The 18,752-nt window shown below is 48.8% G+C and overlaps 1 protein-coding gene and 1 long non-coding RNA gene across 2 annotated transcripts in view; one reads left to right on the forward strand and one right to left on the reverse strand.

The window, feature by feature from the left end:
• The window catches only part of LOC144481697 (7SK snRNA methylphosphate capping enzyme-like), a 26,052-nt gene extending 19,975 nt beyond the window's left edge, over positions 1-6,077 (forward strand). The window contains 1 exon segment of the mRNA XM_078200836.1: positions 2,140-6,077. Within this exon segment, the coding sequence (XP_078056962.1) occupies positions 2,140-2,195 (56 nt within the window). The 3' untranslated portion in view covers positions 2,196-6,077.
• On the reverse strand, positions 5,704-9,534 carry LOC144481728 (uncharacterized). Its single transcript, XR_013495763.1, has 2 exons — positions 8,737-9,534; positions 5,704-8,681 (listed from the first exon to the last, which is right to left on the reverse strand). It is a non-coding gene; the product is annotated as an uncharacterized LOC144481728 (long non-coding RNA).
• Between the last annotated feature and the right edge of the window lie 9,218 nt (positions 9,535-18,752).

Consider the following 18,752-nt stretch of genomic DNA (forward strand, 5'->3'; position numbering starts at 1 on the left):
CCAGTTGTCCCAGCTCCACGATTAGTAATGTCCCATTTCCCCCAGCTGCCTTGGTGGGATCGGAACTCGTGTCTCGATGTCCCGGCCTTGCGATTAATAACATCACTGTTATGCTGTCATTATTTATTCATTCACGGGACACGGGCGTCGCTGGCTGGGTCAGCATTTATTACCCATCCCTTGTTCAGAGGGGGCAGTTAAGAGTCAACCGCATTGTCGTGGCTCTGGAGTCACATGTCGGCCAGACCGGGTAAAGACGGCAGATTTCACAGAAACATATAAGACAAGAGGAGGCCATTCGGCCCTTCGAGCCTGCTCCGCCATTCATCACCATCATGGCTGATCATCCAACTCAATAGCCTAATCCTGCTTTCCCCCCATAACCTTTGATCCCATTCGCCCCAAGTGCTGTATCCAGCCGCCTCTTCAATACATTCAATGTTTTGGCATCAACTACTTCCTGTGGTAATGAATTCCACAGGCTCACCACTCTTTGGGTGAAGAAATGTCTCCTCATCTCTGTCCTAAATGGTCTACCCTGAATCCTCAGACTGTGACCCCTGGTTCTGGACTCCCCCGCCATCGGGGACTTCCTCCCTGTCTAGTCCTGTTAGAATTTTATAATTCTCTGAGGTTCCCCACTCATTCATCTGAACTCCAGCGAAAATAATCCTAACCTGGTCAATCTCTCCTCGTACATCAGTCCCGCCATCCCCAGAATCAGCCTGGTAAACCTGGCTTCCCTAGAGGACATTAGAACATAGAACAGTACAGCACAGAACAGGCCCCTCGGCCCATGATGTTGTGCCGAGCTTTATCTGAAACCAAGATCAAGCTATCCCACTCCCTATCATCCTGGTGTGCTCCATGTGCCTATCCAATAACCGCTTAAATGTTCCTAAAGTGTCTGACTCCACTATCACTGCAGGCAGTCCATTCCACACCCCAACCACTCTCTGCGTAAAGAACCTACCTCTGATATTCTTCCTCTATCTCCCACCACGAACCCTATAGTTATGCCCCCTTGTAATAGCTCCATCCACCCGAGGAAATAGTCTTTGAACGTTCACTCTATCTATCCCCTTCATCATTTTATAAACCTCTATTAAGTCTCCCCTCAGCCTCCCCCACTCCAGAGAGAACAGCCCTCGCTCCCTCAACCTTTCCTCATAAGACCTACCCTCCAAACCAGGCAGCATCCTGATAAATCTCCTCTGCACTCTTTCCAGCGCTTCCACATCCTTCTTATAGTGAGGTGATCAGAACTGCACACAATATTCCAAATGTGGTCTCGCCAAGGTCCTGTACAGTTGCAGCATTAGTGAACCAGATGGGTTTTTCCGACAATGGGTCATCCGTAGATTCTTAATTCCAGATTTATTTTTTAAAAAACTGAATTCAAATTCCACCATCTGCCGTGGCGGGGATTCGAACCCAGGGTTCCCAGAGCGTTAGCTGAGTTTCTGGATTAATAGTCTCGCGATAATGCCACTAGACCATCCCCTCTCCAATTGAATTCAGATTCCACTATCAGACGTGGCGGGGATTCGAACCCAGGTCCCCAGAGCGTTAGCTGAATTTCTGGATTATTAGTCTGGCGATACGGTAGCACGGTGGCTAGCATTGCTGCTTCACAGCTCCAGGGTCCCGGATTCGATTCCCGGCTCAGGTCACTGTCTGTGTGGAGTTTGCACATTCTCCTCGTGTCTGCGTGGGTTTCCTCCGGGTGCTCCGGTTTCCTCCCACAGTCCAAAGATGTGCGGGTTAGGTTGATTGGCCAGGTTTAAAAAAAAAAATTGCTCCTTAGAGTCCTGGGATGCGTAGGTTAGAGGGATTAGTGGGTAAAATATGTGGGGGCAGGGCCTGGGTGGGATTGTGGTCGGTGCGGACTCGATGGGCCGAATGGCCTCCTTCTGCACTGTAGGGTTTCTATGATAACACCACTAGCTCATCGCCCCCCCCCTATCATCCCCCAAAAGTCCTACAGATTTAAGATGAGTGAAGTGGCAGGGAGCCTTAACGTTTGGATTGTCCTCCCTGTACAGACGCTGACATTGTCTATTTTACAATCTGCGTTTTTATTTATTTATTTGTTGTTGTTGTTGAATGTCCAACGAAGCTGATTGATTTTCTCCGCAGGGTTCCAGCGACCAATTTATCTCTTCCACAAAGGTCGTCCATCTAATGCGAACTAAGACTTCCAAAGCCAGCTCCTGGCTGCCATTTTCCTGTTTCTTTAGTTCATTGGGTGGCTCAGTCCTGACCATCGCGCCTCTGTGTGTGTCTCTCTCTCTCTCTCTCCTCTCTCTCGTCAACGCCAATGGGAAGACCTTGCACAGGACAAGCGGCCTATCGTCACGAGCATTGCCTGCCTTGTGTCTTCTTTTTTTTTTGGTTGTTCTAAATTGCCCGGAAGTTCTCCCCGATCTGCTTCACGTGGAAAAAAAAAGGCTCAACGAATGTATAAAAACAGGAAAAAAAACGTTTTGGGGGTTACAAAAAACAAGAACTGCTTTTGCCGGCTTTAGGTGAGGAAAGACGTCGTGTGATTTTTTTTTTTAAAGGAAGGGGGAACTTGAATTTACACGCAGAGTGCCAGTATTATTGGTGCTTTGTCTCTCTCCTGAGGAGCTCACCCCCCTTTCTCTGCCAAACTGTACGAGCGGGCTGCATCTGTTGTGGATCGGCACGGAGAGGCACGGACCTTTGTTATGAATGGACGCCACAGGAGGAACTACCAAGATAGACCTACATCTTTTTTCTCATCGTTTTCGCTCTTCAACATGAGACGTTGCCACCCAGCACGGCAGCCACTTGAACGTAGGATCATTTTGCCACTGCGTTCTTTCCTCCCTCCCTCCCCGCTTCCCCCACCAGAAAAGTCTTTGCTGGAGACTGTGTAAACCACCCGCTCCCCGAGACTCATTGGGCTTCCAGCCGCAATCAAGGCCATCTTCGTTCCGCTGGCACGGTTGGCCGTGCAAGAGTGTGAGGCCGGATCAGGCCGGGCTGCTCTGTTCTGGGTGGCCAGCTTCCATCGACCGGTCTACAGCTGGTATTCGCAGCGACGCCAGTCGCCGGCGGGTCTGGAACGCCCGCATGCCACATCATCCAAAGAAATTGACAAAAAAAAAAAGAAAATCGCCTGCGTCGTCGTTGCTGAACCTTCCTTCCCTGCGTGACTCTCTGAACTGCTTCCGGCTCTCGCAACCCTTTTCGTTCTGCGGGGAGGAAGGTCGTTCTTTTTTTTTTTTTCTCTCCCTTTCCCTCCCCAGACTCCCAACAAATACATCCCAGTCTATCCCTGCCTCCTCCCCTGAGTTTTAAAAATACTGAACCACCGTGCGTGCAGTAGTACGACAAGCCCCCATGCGTTTGTAAATGGGGCAGCGAGTGTGTGTGTGTGTGTGCGCGCGAGTGAGCAACAAAGTATTTGGAAGCAGGGGGGGTGAAGCCAAGAGGTCACTGTGAGCTGCTGTGGTCGGGATTCCCGCTCTTTCCCCCGACTAGTGCTGGGAGCCGGGGACAGCTTGCGTCTTTGCTCCTGGCCCACGGAATGCCGTCTCAATAATTTTAACGCGATTAGTCTGAGCGCCCCCTTCCCCCCCGCCACCACACCCCACGCAAACAGCCCAGTCTTTCAGACTGTGGTTTGGCCTTCTCTGCTAACAGATAAGAGTGGGATTGTCCTAGATACCACTCTAGCGACTTTTAAAATAAATAAACCCCTTCAAATTTAGACTGTGTGTATGTGTGTGTATGGTGGGTAGAGGCTGGAGAGAGAGAGTTGGGAATGAATGTAACGATGGGATTGGTGTGCAAGCAAAACCTTAGACTAGGAGCTCCTTTTTACAAAGGGATAATTAATTGCGACGACGCCGGGGAGAATGCACCTGTTTTCTCTCTCTCTCTCTAAAGTTCTGCTGTTTTTATAAAACCCAATTTTCCGGCTTCTTTAGAAACAAGCCAAGACCTTGTGTGATTTGCGTGCGTGCGTGTGCTGGAGAAGTTTTACTGCATCGGGGAGACGTTAAACCCCCACCACACAACGCATGCCCCCTCCCCCAAACATATTTTGTAAACTGGGGTTAATCTGTATAGATACAGAATGAAGTGCATGTTAACACACACTCTTTCCCCCCCCCCCTCCCCAAAATCTGGACCAGTGAGTTAGATGAGGAGTGACGCAGTTGGATGAATGCAGTAACCCCCTTTGCCAAGCGCTTGTTGCAATGCACTTGTAAATATTCCCTGCGGAATCCCTGTATGGTAATGAACGTTGTTGTAATTCTCTCTCTCTCTCTCTCTCTATTCTAAAAGTTTGAGGTTGTTCTGACTTCCACAGGCCATTCGCTGTTGTGTTTCCACATCGTAACCCTCCTGACTGCTCTCACCTTAACCCTCCCTCTCATCTTAGCCCTCCTACGCTCCTGTTCGTAAGGCCAGTGTGCGGGCTGACAGGGACGGGGGGGGGACGGGGGGGGGGGGGAGATCTAACGCTTAAAACGCGTTGTGTTAAAATAAGAGGATTTTGTTGTTTGTTCTCCCGGCAAGTGAGGCGGGGGTGAGGGGGAAATATTAAAAGTAAAAGGTTGGGAGTTCAAGGCCTTACGAGTGATTTGGGTCTATACGCACACACACACACCCCAGGATCCGAGGAGAGTTAACCATTCTGCTGTGCTTTTCAAGGAAATGTGATTTGCTTTCTCTGTCTCTGTCTCTCTCTCCTTCCCTCCTTCCCCACCCCAATCATTGGTAGACCAGGTCAAGCCTTGGGGCCAGTGCCAAAAACCGTTTTGGCGTGTCGTGAAATAATTAGCTTCACTCTGAGCCTCTCGCTGGGACATCCCTACGTCTCGGGTGCTGCTCCGATTGTAGACTCCACCCAGGCGGGGAGGGTCGGGGGGGGGGGGGAAACGACCTCCGTAGCCGATCAGACCTGCAGCCCAGCCGCTCTGGAAGATCAGTATTAAATGCGGCGGGGGGGGGGGGGGGGCGGACACGGCCTGCAGGTTTCTGATCTGAAGGTCTTGGTTGTCGGTGGCGAGTGCGGTGATCCGGGGAGCACCAGCGCGGTGGGTTTTACTTTGTGGTGAGCGGGAGGAGAGGGGACGTTTCGTGTTCCCACTCTCTCTCTCTCTCTCTCGCCATTTTTATCTACAAGGCACTTAAATGATTTTTTTTTTCGGCCAGATTAGAATTTCAACCCCTACCCCCCCCTTCCAAACGCTCGCCTGTAAATTCGCTTCTGAATCCGGCTGACATTTCGAATTCTAGAAACCTACCGTCGCCAAGAATTTTGGCATCCATTTACGGGCAGTCATTTTCTCAATCTGGGTTTCGGGTGTTGAGGATCCTTCCTTGTATTTTGAAGAGGTGGGAGGTTTCTGCGCGCGTGGATGGCGATGCCTTTTTGAGTAAAGGAATTGCCGGAATCCCTTTTTGTTTGCTGACACAGATGACTTCTACCTTTTTTTTGGTTGAAGCGTAACCTGGGAGCAGAGAACCTCTTCCTTCAGGGGTGTGTCCAGTTGATCCCGTGGCCCTTGCTGATTCTGGAACTTTCAACCTCATCTCTCTCTTTTTCCCCCCCCCCCCATACAAAGGTTGGAGGAACTTGGATTGACAGCGGCACGGTGGTTAGCGCTGCTGCCTCACGGCACCAGGGACCCAGGTTCAATTCCGGCCTCTGGTCACTGTCTGTGTGGAGTTTGCACGTTCGCCCCCCCCTTCGTGTCTGCGTGGGTTTCCTCCGGGTGCTCCAGTTTCCTCCCACAGTCCAAAGATGTGTAGGTTAGGTGTATTGGCCATGCTAAATTGCCCCTTCATATCCAAAGATGTGCAGGTTAGGGGGATTGGCCGTGCTAAATTGCCCCTTAGTGTCCAAAGATGTGTGGGTTAGGTGTATTGGCCATGCTAAATTGATGTCGTCATGGCTGAGTGGTTAAGGCAATGAACTAGAACTCCTTTTTTGGGGTTTCCCTGCGCAGGTTCGAATCCTGCGGATTCTGCATTTCATAGTTTAGATTCCTGGAAAAGATATCCCTTAGTGTCCAAAGATGTGCAGGTTAGGGGGATTGGCCGTGCTAAATTGCCCCTTAGTGTCAGGGGGAGGGGGAGGAATTAGCAGGGTAAATATGAGAAGCACGGGGTCCAGGCCTGGGTGGGAATGTCGTCAGTGCCGACCCGGTGAGCAATGTCGGGGTTGTATTAATGGTCCCGCTCAGCGTCTCGATTGAGTTGGCCGCGGCGCGTGCGTTTTGCCTCCCCGCCGTCCCACGCTGTCCTCCTGCGCCCTTCACGGGTTTAGCAATCCTCCTCCCGTGGACAAACTGAACGGTTGCTCCTGGGGGGGGGGAAAGGAGGAGCCCCTGTGTGGCTGGCTGCCTCACGACCCGGGCCGCAAGCCTCGGCGGCGATTGCAATCTAGAAATCGACCGAGCCCCCCTTGGCGCTTGCACTGGTCTCTCGATAACTTCTCTCTTCTCTACTTTAAAAAAAAACTAAATGAAGCCACGGCTTGTAAAAGAGGTGCTTTTTTTTCTTTCTATTTACCAGCTCTCCGTACAGGATGATGATGATAATATGATAAAACTGTATCTTTGACAACTGGTTCACTGCAGCTTCCAAACAGGGAGGGTAGGGTGGGCAGGGCAGCTGTACGTACGTGTCTGCATTACAGGGGGCTGGTTAAGTGCAAATAAACTTGAGATTCTAGATTTTTAAGAAAAAAAAAGTAAATAAAATGTTGTCTTTGATATAAAAAAAAAAGTTTCAGGAATAAAATTGTCATTTGTGAATTTTTGTAAAAAAAAAATAAAATGCTGCAAAAATCCAATGTCAAAAATACATCAAGTGTCATTACAAATAAAAGAATATAAAGTGTTAACGCTGCCTCCCACCCCCCCCCGTCTGACGTTATTTTGAAATTGGCCCTCGTTCGTGTCCAACCGCCATCTCTCTTTCTCCAGCCCGCCCTCACGAACTGCGGATCGGACATGAGACCTGCTGCTGACACTGTGGTGTGTCTTTAGTTACGGAGTGGACCTTTGATTGTTACACACACACACATGGTGGCACAGTGGTTAGCACGGCTGCCTCACAGCGCCAGGGACACGGGGTTCAATTCCCGGCTTGGGTCACTGTCAGTGTGGAGTCTGCACGTTCTCCCCGTGTCTGCGTGGGTTTCCTCCGGGTGCTCCGGTTTCCTCCCACAGTCCGAAAGATGTGTAGGTTAGGTGGATTGGCCATGCTAAATTGCCCCTTAGTGTCCAAAGATGTGCAGGTTAGGTGGATTGGCCATGCTAAATTGCCCCTTAGTGTCCAAAGATGTGCAGGTTGGGTGGATTGACCATGCTAAATTGTCCCTCCAGCGTCCAAAGATGTGCAGGTTAGGTGGATTGGCCATGCTATATTCTTCCCTCCAGCGTCCAAAGATGTGCAGGTTAGGTGGATTGGCTGTGCTAAATTGTCCCTCCAGCGTCCAAAGATGTGCAGGTTAGGTGGATTGGCCATGCTATATTCTTCCCTCCAGCGTCCAAAGATGTGCAGGTTAGGTGGATTGGCTGTGCTAAATTGTCCCTCCAGCGTCCAAAGATGTGCAGGTTAGAACAAAGACAATTACAGCACCGGCCCTTCGGCCCTCCAAGACTGCACCGACCATGCTCCTAGTCTGAACTAAAACGCTCTACCCTCCTGGGGACCATATCCCTCTATTCCAATCCTATTCATGTATTTGTCAAGATGCCCCTTAAAAGTCACTGTCGTATCCGCTTCCACTCCCTCCCCCGGCAATGAGTGCCAGGCACCCACTACTGTGTTTTTTATTAAAAAAAAGAAAAAAACTTGCCTTGTACATCTTTAAACCTTGCCCCTCGCACCTTAAACCTGTGCCCCCTAGTAATTGACTCTTCCACCCTGGGGAAAAAGCTTCTGACTATCCACTCTGTCCATGCCCCTCATAATCTTGTAGACTTCTATCAGGTCGCCCCTCAACCTCCGTCGTTCCAGTGAGAACAAACCAAGTTTCTCCAACCTCTTCTCATAGCTAATGCCCTCCATACCAGGCAACATCCTGGTAAGTCTTTTCTGTACCCTCTCCAAAGCCTCCACATCCTTCTGGTAGTGTGGTGACCAGAATTGAACACTATATTCCAAGTGCGGCCTAACTAAGGTTCTATAAAGCTGCAACATGGCTTGCCAATTTTTAAACTCAATGTCCTGGCTGATGAAGGCAAGCATGCCGTATGCCTTCTTGACTACTTTCACCTGCGTTGCCACTTTCAGTGACCTGTGTACCTGTACACCCAGATCCCTCTGCCTATCAATACTCCTAAGGGTTCTGCCATTTACTGTATATTTCCTATCTGTATTAGACCTTCCAAAATACATTACCTCACATTTGTCCGGATTAAACTCCATCTGCAATCTCTCCGTCCAAGTCTCCAACTGATCTATATCCTGCTGTATCCTCTGATGGTCCTCATCGCTATCTGCAAATCCACCAACCCTTGTGTCATCCGCAAACTTACTAATCAAACCAGTTACATTTTCCTCCAGATCATTTATATATATATATTACAAACAGCAAAGGTCCCGGCACTGATCCCTGAGGAACACCACTTGTCACAGCCCTCCATTCAGAAACACACCCTTCCACTGCTACCCTCTGTCTTCTTTGACTGAGTAAGAAGTCTCACAACACCAGGTTAAAGTCCAAGTTGTGAGACTTCTTACTGTGTTCACCCCAGTCCAACGCCGGCATCTCCACTTCTTTGACTGAGCCAGTTCTGTATCCACCTTGCCAGCTCACCTCTGATCCCATGCGACTTCACCTTCTGCACCAGTCTGCCATGAGGGACCTTGTCAGGTGGATTAGCCATGTTAAATTGCCCATTAGTGTCAAAGATGTGCTGGTTAGGGTGGATTAGCCATGTTAAATTGCCCATTAGTGTCAAAGATGTGCTGGTTAGGGTGCATTGGCCGTGTTAAATTGCCCTTAGTGTTACCCAAACAGGCGCCAGAGTGTGACGACTGGGGGATTTTCACAGTAACTTCATTGTTGTGTTAATGTCAGACTTCTTGTGACACTCGTGGACGGCACGGTGGTTAGCGCTGCTGCCTCACAGCGCCAGGGACCTGGGTTTGATTCCTGGCTTGGGTCACTGTGCGGAGTCTGCACGTTCTCCCCGTGTCTGCGTGGGTTTCCTCCGGGTGCTCCAGTGTCCTCCCACCGTCTGAAAGACGTGCTGGTTAGGGGTGCATTGACCCGAACAGGCGCCGGAGTGTGGCGACTAGGGGAATTTCACAGTAACTTCATTGCAGTGTTAATGTAAGCCTTACTTGTGACCAATAAATAAACTTTAACATAAACTTTAAAAAAACACCTTAAACTGTGCGCTATGATTGCCAAGTACCCATCGACGTCCCGGGGGTTACAATTGACGAGAAACTTAGTTGTCTTTGGGATATGTTGAGCTCCGTTGGGCTCCGAAAGCGAGTGGTGTTTGCTACCAAATAAACCTGTTGGACTTTAACCTGGTGTTGTGAGACTTCTTACTGTGGTTACCCCAGTCCAACGCCGGCATCTCCATATTATGTTGAGCGAGTCAGGCCTGTACAAGTTGCTTAGAAAAGTGCAAGGTGATCTGATCAAAGCATGTAGGATCCTGATGGGGGCTTGACAGGGTAGACACTGAGTGGCTGTTTCTCGTGGCGGGGAATCTGAAACAATGGGGTACTGTTTAAAAATAGGGGTTTTCCCCCCATTTAAAATGGAGATGATATATGGGAGACTTGCCTTTATTAACCCTTGCAGAGAATATAGGAACAGGGAGGTCACGATGATGGAGCTGTATAAAACACTCGTTAGGCCACAGCCAGGGTACTGTATGCAGATTTGGTCCCTACATTATAGGAAGGACGTGATTGCACTGGGCTGGGGCTCTGGAGGAAGGTGGGGTTGTTTTCCTTAGTAAGAAGTTTAACAACACCAGGTTAAAGTCCAACAGGTTTATTTGGTAGCAAAAGCCACACAAGCTTTCGGAGCTCCAAGCCCCTTCTTCAGGTTGAAGAAGGGGCTTGGAGCTCCGAAAGCTTGTGTGGCTTTTGCTACCAAATAAACCTGTTGGACTTTAACCTGGTGGTGTTAAAATTCTTACTGTGTTCACCCCAGTCCAACGCCGGCATCTCCACATCATGTTTTCCTTAGAGCAGAGAAGACTGAGGAAGGATCTGATAGAGGCGTACAAAATTATGAGGGACACAGATTTAGATTTGTGGATCTTTGGGTTCTCTTCTGGGGAAGGGGGTGACCTGTTCTCAAGAGGGACGGGTTACACCTGAACTGGAGGGAGATTAATATCCTGGCGGGCAGATTTGCAAGAGTCACTCGGGAGGGTTTAAACTAGTTTCGCAAAGGGGTCAGGAGACAGAAGAATAAAGAACAGTACAGCACAGGAAACAGGCCCTTCGGCCCTCCAAGCCTGTGCCGCTCCTTGGTCCAACTAGACCAATCGTTTGTATCCCTCCATTCCCAGGCTGCTCATGTGACTATCCAGGTAAGTCTTAAACGATGTCAGCGTGCCTGCCTCCACCACCCTACTTGGCAGCGCATTCCAGGCCCCCAACACCCTCTATGTAAAAAACATCCCTCCAATATCTGAGTTAGACTTCGCCCCTCTCACCTTGAGCCCGTGACCCCTCGTGATCGTCACCTCCGACCTGGGAAAAAGCTTCCCACTGTTCACCCTATCTATCCCCTTCATAATCTTGTACACCTCTATTAGATCTCCCCTCATTCTCTGTCTTTCCAGGGAGAACAACCCCAGTTTACCTAATCTCTCCTCATAGCTAAGACCCTCCATACCAGGCAACATCCTGGTAAACCTTCTCTGCACTCTAATGCCTCCACGTCCTTCTGGTAGTGCGGCGATCAGAACTGGACGCAGTACTCCAAATGTGGCCTAACCAGCGTTCTATACAGCTGCATCATCAGACTCCAGCTTTTATACTCTATACCCCGTCCTATAAAGGCAAGCATACCATATGCCTTCTTCACCACCTTCTCCACCTGTGTTGCCACCTTCAAGGATTTGTGGACTTGCACACCTAGGTCCCTCTGTGTTTCTATACTCCTGATGACTCTGCCATTTATTGTATAACTCCTCCCTACATTATTTCTTCCAAAATGCATCACTTCGCATTTATCTGGATTAAACTCCATCTGCCACCTCTCTGCCCAATTTTCCAGCCTATCTATATCCTGCTGTATTGCCCGACAATGCTCTTCGCTATCCGCAAGTCCAGCCATCTTCGTGTCATCCGCAAACTTGCTGATTACACCAGTTACACCTTCTTCCAAATCATTTATATATATCACAAATAGCAGAGGTCCCAGTACAGAGCCCTGCGGAACACCACTGGTCACAGACCTCCAGCCGGAAAAAGACCCTTTGACCACTATCCTCTGTCTCCTATGGCCAAGCCAGTTCTCCATCCATCTAGCCACTTCTCCTTGTATCCCATGAGCCTTAACCTTCTTAACCAACCTGCCATGTGGGACTTTGTCAAATGCCTTACTGAAATCCATATAGACAACATCCACGGCCCTTCCTTCATCAACCGTTTTTGTCACTTCCTCAAAAAACTCCACCAAATTTGTAAGGCACGACCTCCCTCTTACAAAACCATGCTGTCTGTCACGAATGAGATTGTTCCGTTCTAAATGCACATACATCCTGTCTCTAAGAATCCTCTCCAACAACTTCCCTACCACGGACGTCAAGCTCACCGGCCTATAATTTCCTGGGTTATCCCTGCTACCCTTCTTAAACAACGGGACCACATTCGCTATCCTCCAATCCTCAGGGACCTCACCCGTGTCCAAAGAAGCGACAAAGATTTCCGTCAGAGGCCCAGCAATTTCATCTCTCGTCTCCCTGAGCAGTCGAGGATAGATGCCATCAGGCCCTGGGGCTTTGTCAGTTTTAATGTTCCCTACAAGAGAAGGTTAAGGACAGCACAGAAGTTAAAGAGAGTACATTAAATAGTAAAGGCAGTGTCAGTAATCCTAGTACCAGACAGATCAGACAAAAGCAGGGCAGAGAGCAAGGGAAGTCCAGGTTAAACTGCATTTATTTCAATGCAAGAGGCCTGACGGGCAAGGCAGATGAACTCAGGGTATGGATGGGTACCTGGGACTGGGATATTATAGCAATTACTGAAACATGGCTAATGGAGGGACAGGACTGGCAGCTCAATGTTCCAGGGTACAGATGCTATAGGAAAGATAGAACAGGAGGTAAGAGAGGAGGGGGAGTTGCACTTTTGATAGGGAAAGCATCACGGCCGTACTGAGAGGGGATATATCCGAGGGTTCGGCCACTGAGTCTATATGGGTAGACATGAGAAGGGGGAAATCACTTTGATAGGCCCCAAAATAGCAGGAAATTGAGGAGCAAATATGTAAGGAGATTACAGATAGCCCCAAGAAAAATAGGGGATTTTAACTTTCCCAACATTGACTGGGACAGCCATAGTATTAGAGGGTTGGATGGAGAGAAATTTGTTGAGTGCATTCAGGAGGAATTTCTCATTCAGTATGTGGATGGCCCGACTAGAGAGGGGGCAAAACTTGACCTCCTCTTGGGAAATAAGGAAGGGCAGGCGACAGAAGTGTTAGTGAGGGATCACTTTGGGACCAGTGACCATAATTCCATTGGTTTTAATGGAGAACGATAGGTCTGGCCCAAAAGTTGAGATTCTAAATTGGGGCAAGGCCTATTTTGATGGCAACAGGCAGGAACTTTCAAAAGTTAATTGGGGGAGTCTGTTGGCAGGCAAAGGGATGTCTGGTAAGTGGGAGGCTTTCAAAAGCATGTTAACCAGGGTTCAGGGTAAGCACATTTCTCTTAGAGTGAAGGGCAAGGCTGGTAGAAGTTGGGAACCCTGGATAACTGGATATTGAGGCCCTGGTCAAGAAGAAGGAGGCACATGACATGCATAGGCAGCTGGGATCAAGTGGATCCCTTGAAGAGTATAGAGGGTGTAGGGTGTTGGGGCGGCACGGTAGCACAGTGGTTAGCACTGCTGCTTCACAGCTCCAGGGACCTGGGTTCGATTCCCGGCTCGGGTCACTGTCTGTGTGGAGTTTGCACATTCTCCTCGTGTCTGCGTGGGTTTCCTCCGGGCGCTCCGGTTTCCTCCCACAGTCCAAAGATGTGCGGGTTAGGTTGATTGGCCATGCTGAAATTGCCCCTTAGTGTCCTGGGATGCGTAGATTAGAGGGATTAGCGGGTAAAATATGTAGGGATATAGGGGTAGGGCCTGGGTGGGATTGTGGTCGGTGCAGACTCGATGGGCCGAATGGCCTCTTTCTGTGCTGTAGGGTTTCTATGATTTCTATCTATGAGTAGAGTTGAGAGAAATCAGGAGGTCAAAAGGGGGACACGAGATTGCATTGGCAGATATGGCAAAGGAGAATCCAAAGAGATTCTACAAATACATAAGGGGCAAAAGAGTAACTAGGGAGATAGTAGGGCCTCTTAAGGATCAACAAGGTCATCTGTCACAGAATCACGGATTACTACAGTGCAGAAGAGGCCCTTCGGCCCATCGAGTCTGCACTGGCGCATGAAAGGCCCTGACCTGCCCACCTAATCCCACTTGCCAGCACTTGGCCCGAAGCCTTGAATGTTATGGCGTGCCAAGTACTCATCCGGGTACTTTTTAAAGGATGTGAGGCATCCCGCCTCCACCACCCTCCCAGGCAGCGCATTCCAGACCCTCACCACCCTCTGAATAAAAAAGGTTTTTCTCAAATCCCCCCTGAACCTCCCACCCCTCACTTTTGACTTGTGTCCCCTCGTGACTGACCCTTCAACTCAGGGGAACAGCTGCTTCCTATCCACCCTGTCCATGCCCCTCATAATCTTGAACACCTCGATCAGGTCGCCCCCTCAGTCTTCTCTGCTCCAACGAAAACAACCCAAGCCTATCCAACCTCTCCCCATAACTTAAATGTTCCATCCCAGGCAGCATCCTGGTGAATCTCCTCTGCACTCCCTCCAGTGCAATCACGTCCTTCCGATAATGTGGCGACCAGAACTGCACACAGTACTCCAGCTGTGGCCTCACCAAAGTTCTATACAACTCCATCGTGACCTCCCTGCTTTTGTAATCTATACCCCGATTGATAAAGGCGAGTGTGACTTGTGCCTTTTTCACCACCCTATTAACCTGCCTTTCTGCCTTCAGAGATCTACGGACAAACACGCCAAGATCCCTTTGTTCTTTGGAACTTCCCAGTGTCAGACCTTTCATCGTATACTTCCTTATCAAATGACTCCTTCCAGAGTGCATCACCTTACACTTTTCAGGGTTAAATTCCATCTGCCACTTATCTGCCCGTTTGACCATCTCGCCTGTATCGTCCTGTAACCCAAGACTCTCAAGCTCACTGTTAATCACCCGGCCAATCTTTGTGTTATCGACAAACTTACTGATCCTACCCCGCATATAGTCATCTATGTCATTTATATAAATGACCAACAATAGGGGGCCCAGCACGGATCTGTGGTACGCCACAAGGATCCGTGTGGATCCACAAGAGACGAGTGAGATCCTAAATGAATATTCCTCATCAGTATTTACTGTTGAGAAAGGCATGGATGTTAGGGAACTTGGGGAAATAAATAGTGATGTCTTGAGGAGTGCACATCTAACAGAGAAGGCGGTGCTGGAAGTCTTAAAGCTCATCAAGGGTAGATATATCCCTGGGACATTATGGGAGGAAATTGCGGGTCCCCTAGCAGAGATACTTGAATCATCGACAGCCACGGGTGAGGTGCTTGAAGGTTGGAGGGTGGCAAATGTTGTGCCTTTGTTTAAAAAGGGCTGCAAGCAAAAGCATGGGAACTATGGCACGGGGGCACAGTGGGTTAGCACTGCTGCCTCACAGCACCAGGGACCCGGGTTCGATTCCCGGCTTGGGTCACTGTCTGTGCGGAATCTGTACGTTCTCCCCGTGTCTGCGTGGGTTTCCTCCGGGTGCTCCGGTTTCCTCCCACAGTCCGAAAGACGTGCTGGTTAGGGTGCATTGGGCCGTGCTAAATTCTCCCTCAGTGTTACCCGAACAGGCGCCGGGAGTGTGGCGACTAGGGGGATTTTCACAGTAACTTCATTGCGGTGTTAATCTAAGCTGACTTGTGACACTAATAAATAAACTTAACACTTTTAAATAAGTGTACGCACCAGCCCATCTTTCAGACTGTGTAAGATTCCCAGGACCCCCCCCCCCCTAGCCATTCCAGCCAGTTACTTCCCTTCTTGGGTCCCTGTCTGAAGCTATCAAGTTGTTCTCTGATGCTATTGATGACCTGTGTAATATTATAGGACTCGTCTGTGACATGGGTTATGCATTTGTTGCCTATGATTGCACACACTCCCCCTTGTTGTGCTAACTGGTCGTCCACTGCGTATCGTGTCTGCTGAGCATACAATCTCAGTTCAGCCATTTCGTGGTTAACAGCCTCCAGTGCTTTTGAACTGCTGTTTCCCAGGATTGTTAGTCCACAAACAATATGATTTCTATTCTTTGCACCAATCACTCCTGCTGCCCCCCCCCCCCCCCCCAGAGATAAGGCTCCAAGGAACCCATATCCCAGTGAGGATCCCATTGTACCGGGGGCTTCCCAATCAGCGCAGAATTCTTTGCTGATAACCCGAGTTACTATTCTCCTCCGAATATGCCCCTTCTGAGGGCATGGAACAGTCAGTGGTCCGATTGTTCCTACTGCAAAACGGTTTGGGAGGTTTGGTGTTTCTGTCGTGTAAGTACCATTGACGAGGAACACACATCCCTTCTTAGCCCGGTAACATTTAGTGTCTTGATTATGAGTTTGTTCATATTGCCAATTGTTCGGTTTACTTGACTCCCCGTTTGATCCCATCACCTGGTAAGTATCAAATGGGTATGTCCATCTGGCTGAGCTTACGTGAGTTCCATTGCATTGCCCACAAATAAGCTGTCTTCCCGCGGTTATATTCAGACATTTCTGTTCATCACAAGTGCAAGTAAACTGTCCCTTATTAACCCGACAATGTTGACGGACACACTGCGTCTGTACGCAGGAATCATTCTTAGGGACTAAGGCATAGGCACATCCCCATCCCTGCCCCGTGAAACAAAGCGGATAGCTTGCAGTATCTGAACAAGCTTTTCCTCCCACCTGTTGCAGGATTTGTGGGGTTTACAAGTCCCACACATCTCCCATGTAAACCTCTTTTATATTTGCCAATTTGTCCCTTACAGGGTGTATCTGATGTATCTACAGTATATAAGTCATGAGGGGTCCACCCAGGGGTGGCTACAAATAGGGCTTCTACCGATTGTGCTAATGGGTAACATACAGTTCGATTCCCATGTAAATGTATGTGAGCTTTGTAAAACAAATTATCTTCCAGCCCAGTCAAATTTACAGTCGCGACAACGCAAAGTAGTACAGTTACATACGCGATTACATACATATTCGCAACGATCAAATATCAAACCTAACACTATAATTCATATAATCTTTACAAGTTATATTATCTATCAACCCGCGCGCGCCAGTCGTTCTTGCTTGCAGTCTTTGCCTGTGTTGAGGAAAGCAGTTCTGTTAGTTCATTAATTCAGTTACTCATTTATTCCCTTGTATATTTTTAGCTGTGTCCAGTGTTTCCAGACACCTCTCCCTCTTATGTCTATACAGGCACGGGTGTCTCCACTAATTATAACCTCATGTGGCCCATTCCATTTTGGTGCAAACCCTGGTTTGTCGGGTAATATATTCACTAGGACGCGACTTCCCGCTGTTGGGACGTCAGGAAGCATCTCAAGCTCTCTCTCTGCGTCTTTTATTTCCTGATTATCTTTTACCGATTTGCGCATCCCTTTTAGCTGGGTGCTCAGGTCCAAAACGTATCTCCTGATTTTATCTTTTAGTGGACCGACATCGGTCCCACCTGTTGTGATGCTTTCTGGTAACTGCATCGCCCGTCCTGTCATTAGCTCATAAGGGGTTAATCCGCTTGTCCGGTTTGTGGTAGCTCTTAATCTCATTAGTATAGTGGGCAATACCTCTGTCCACCTTCTTCCCGATGTTTGTATGGCTTTAGCTAGCATTTTATTCATACGTTCCACCATTCCAGAGCTCTGTGGGTGGTCGGGGATGTGAAATTTTTGTTTTATCCCCATTAATTGGCAAACTGTTTTTACCACCTTTCCAGTGAAATGCGTCCCCTGGTCCGAATCGATTTGTAGGGGTACACCCCATCTAGGGGTTACCTCCTCTGCCAGTATCCTAGCCGCCGTGGTAGCAGTACAATTTGTAGTAGGGAACGCTGGTGAACTGGTCTATAATAACCAGACAATAGGTTTTGCCACGGGACTGTGGTAGTGGCCCTGTGAAATCTATTTGCAGATGTTCCCTTTGGGGAAGAAGAGGGTTCATAACCACAGGAGGGACCCCTATCAAGCACCAGCAGAGAATTGAGGCTTTGTTGAGAGCTAGCGAGAGACCTAGAGAAGCCGCAGTGATCAAAATTAAAACGCACCAGAAAGAGCCAGGAAGAGATAACCCGGACTGGTTAAATTTCAAAGGGAACCAAGCCGCAGACAGGGCGGCACAGTTAGCCTTAGGACAGGAGACAATTGGCGAGTTCCCCATGTAGTCATGTATGACTCCGAATGCATAGCGACTGTCTGTATAGATGTTCACTGTTTTATCTTCAGATAACTCTAGTGCCTGTGTGAGTGCCACTAGTTCTGCCACTTGCGCGGATAGACCTCTTGTCAATCCTTTCTGACCTTACTGTCTCTAATTTGTCATTTACTACTGCCCACCCTGTCCGGGGTGATCCCGCCACATATTTGCGTGACCCATCCACAAAAAGGATCTCCTCAGCTGTTATTAAGGGTATATCCTTACCCTCTCCTTCGTCCCTATCTACATCTTCACAATTGTGTGGCTCTCCTTCGTCTAAAATCCCTTCTGCTGGGTTATTCCCTGTATCCCTTATTATTATCACGGACTTGCTGGGAGGTAGGAGGACAGCTTCCCACTTAGCCCATCTCATGTTTGAGACTGACCTTAGTTTTCCCGTGTTCAACATTTCCACCAAGGTGTGTTTGGTGTGAAGGATTATATTCCCTGCCATGATTACTGGCTCGCTAACATTTACAGCCCAGGCGGCACAATCCAAGGCGGCTATGCACCTTGGCAGTCCGGTGACTACCAACCCTTCTGCGGTGGAATAATATCCTATGGGTCTGTCGCCATGGTCCTGTGTTACCACTGCGGAATAGAACCCTCCCTCATTGTGACAATGGATATGGAAGTCCTTATTAGAATCGGGTAATCCTAGTCCAGGGGCTGATATCAGTTCTGTTTTTAGTTTAGTGTCAGCCTCTTCCTGCCACCTTAATAGTTTCGAGGTGACTTGTCAGTTTCCCTATTCTAGTTTTCCGACCGTCCTGTCTTGGCCAGATTAATTCTCCCTTTCCACAGTCTATCAGAATCTCATATTCTTCCATCAGATCATTTCCCATTATTGTACCCTTGTTATTTTTGCACACATAGAACCTCATTGGTATATACAGATTATTTATCTCTACGAACGTGGTCTCGCTCAGGTAGGCGGGTGTTTTGTTCCCTCCTATCCCGGTCAGGTAAATCACTTTATTTGTAGTGGGTAAGGGTAGGTCGGTGACA

Source organism: Mustelus asterias, chromosome 31 (assembly GCF_964213995.1).
Source record: "Mustelus asterias chromosome 31, sMusAst1.hap1.1, whole genome shotgun sequence".
NCBI lineage: Eukaryota > Metazoa > Chordata > Chondrichthyes > Carcharhiniformes > Triakidae > Mustelus > Mustelus asterias.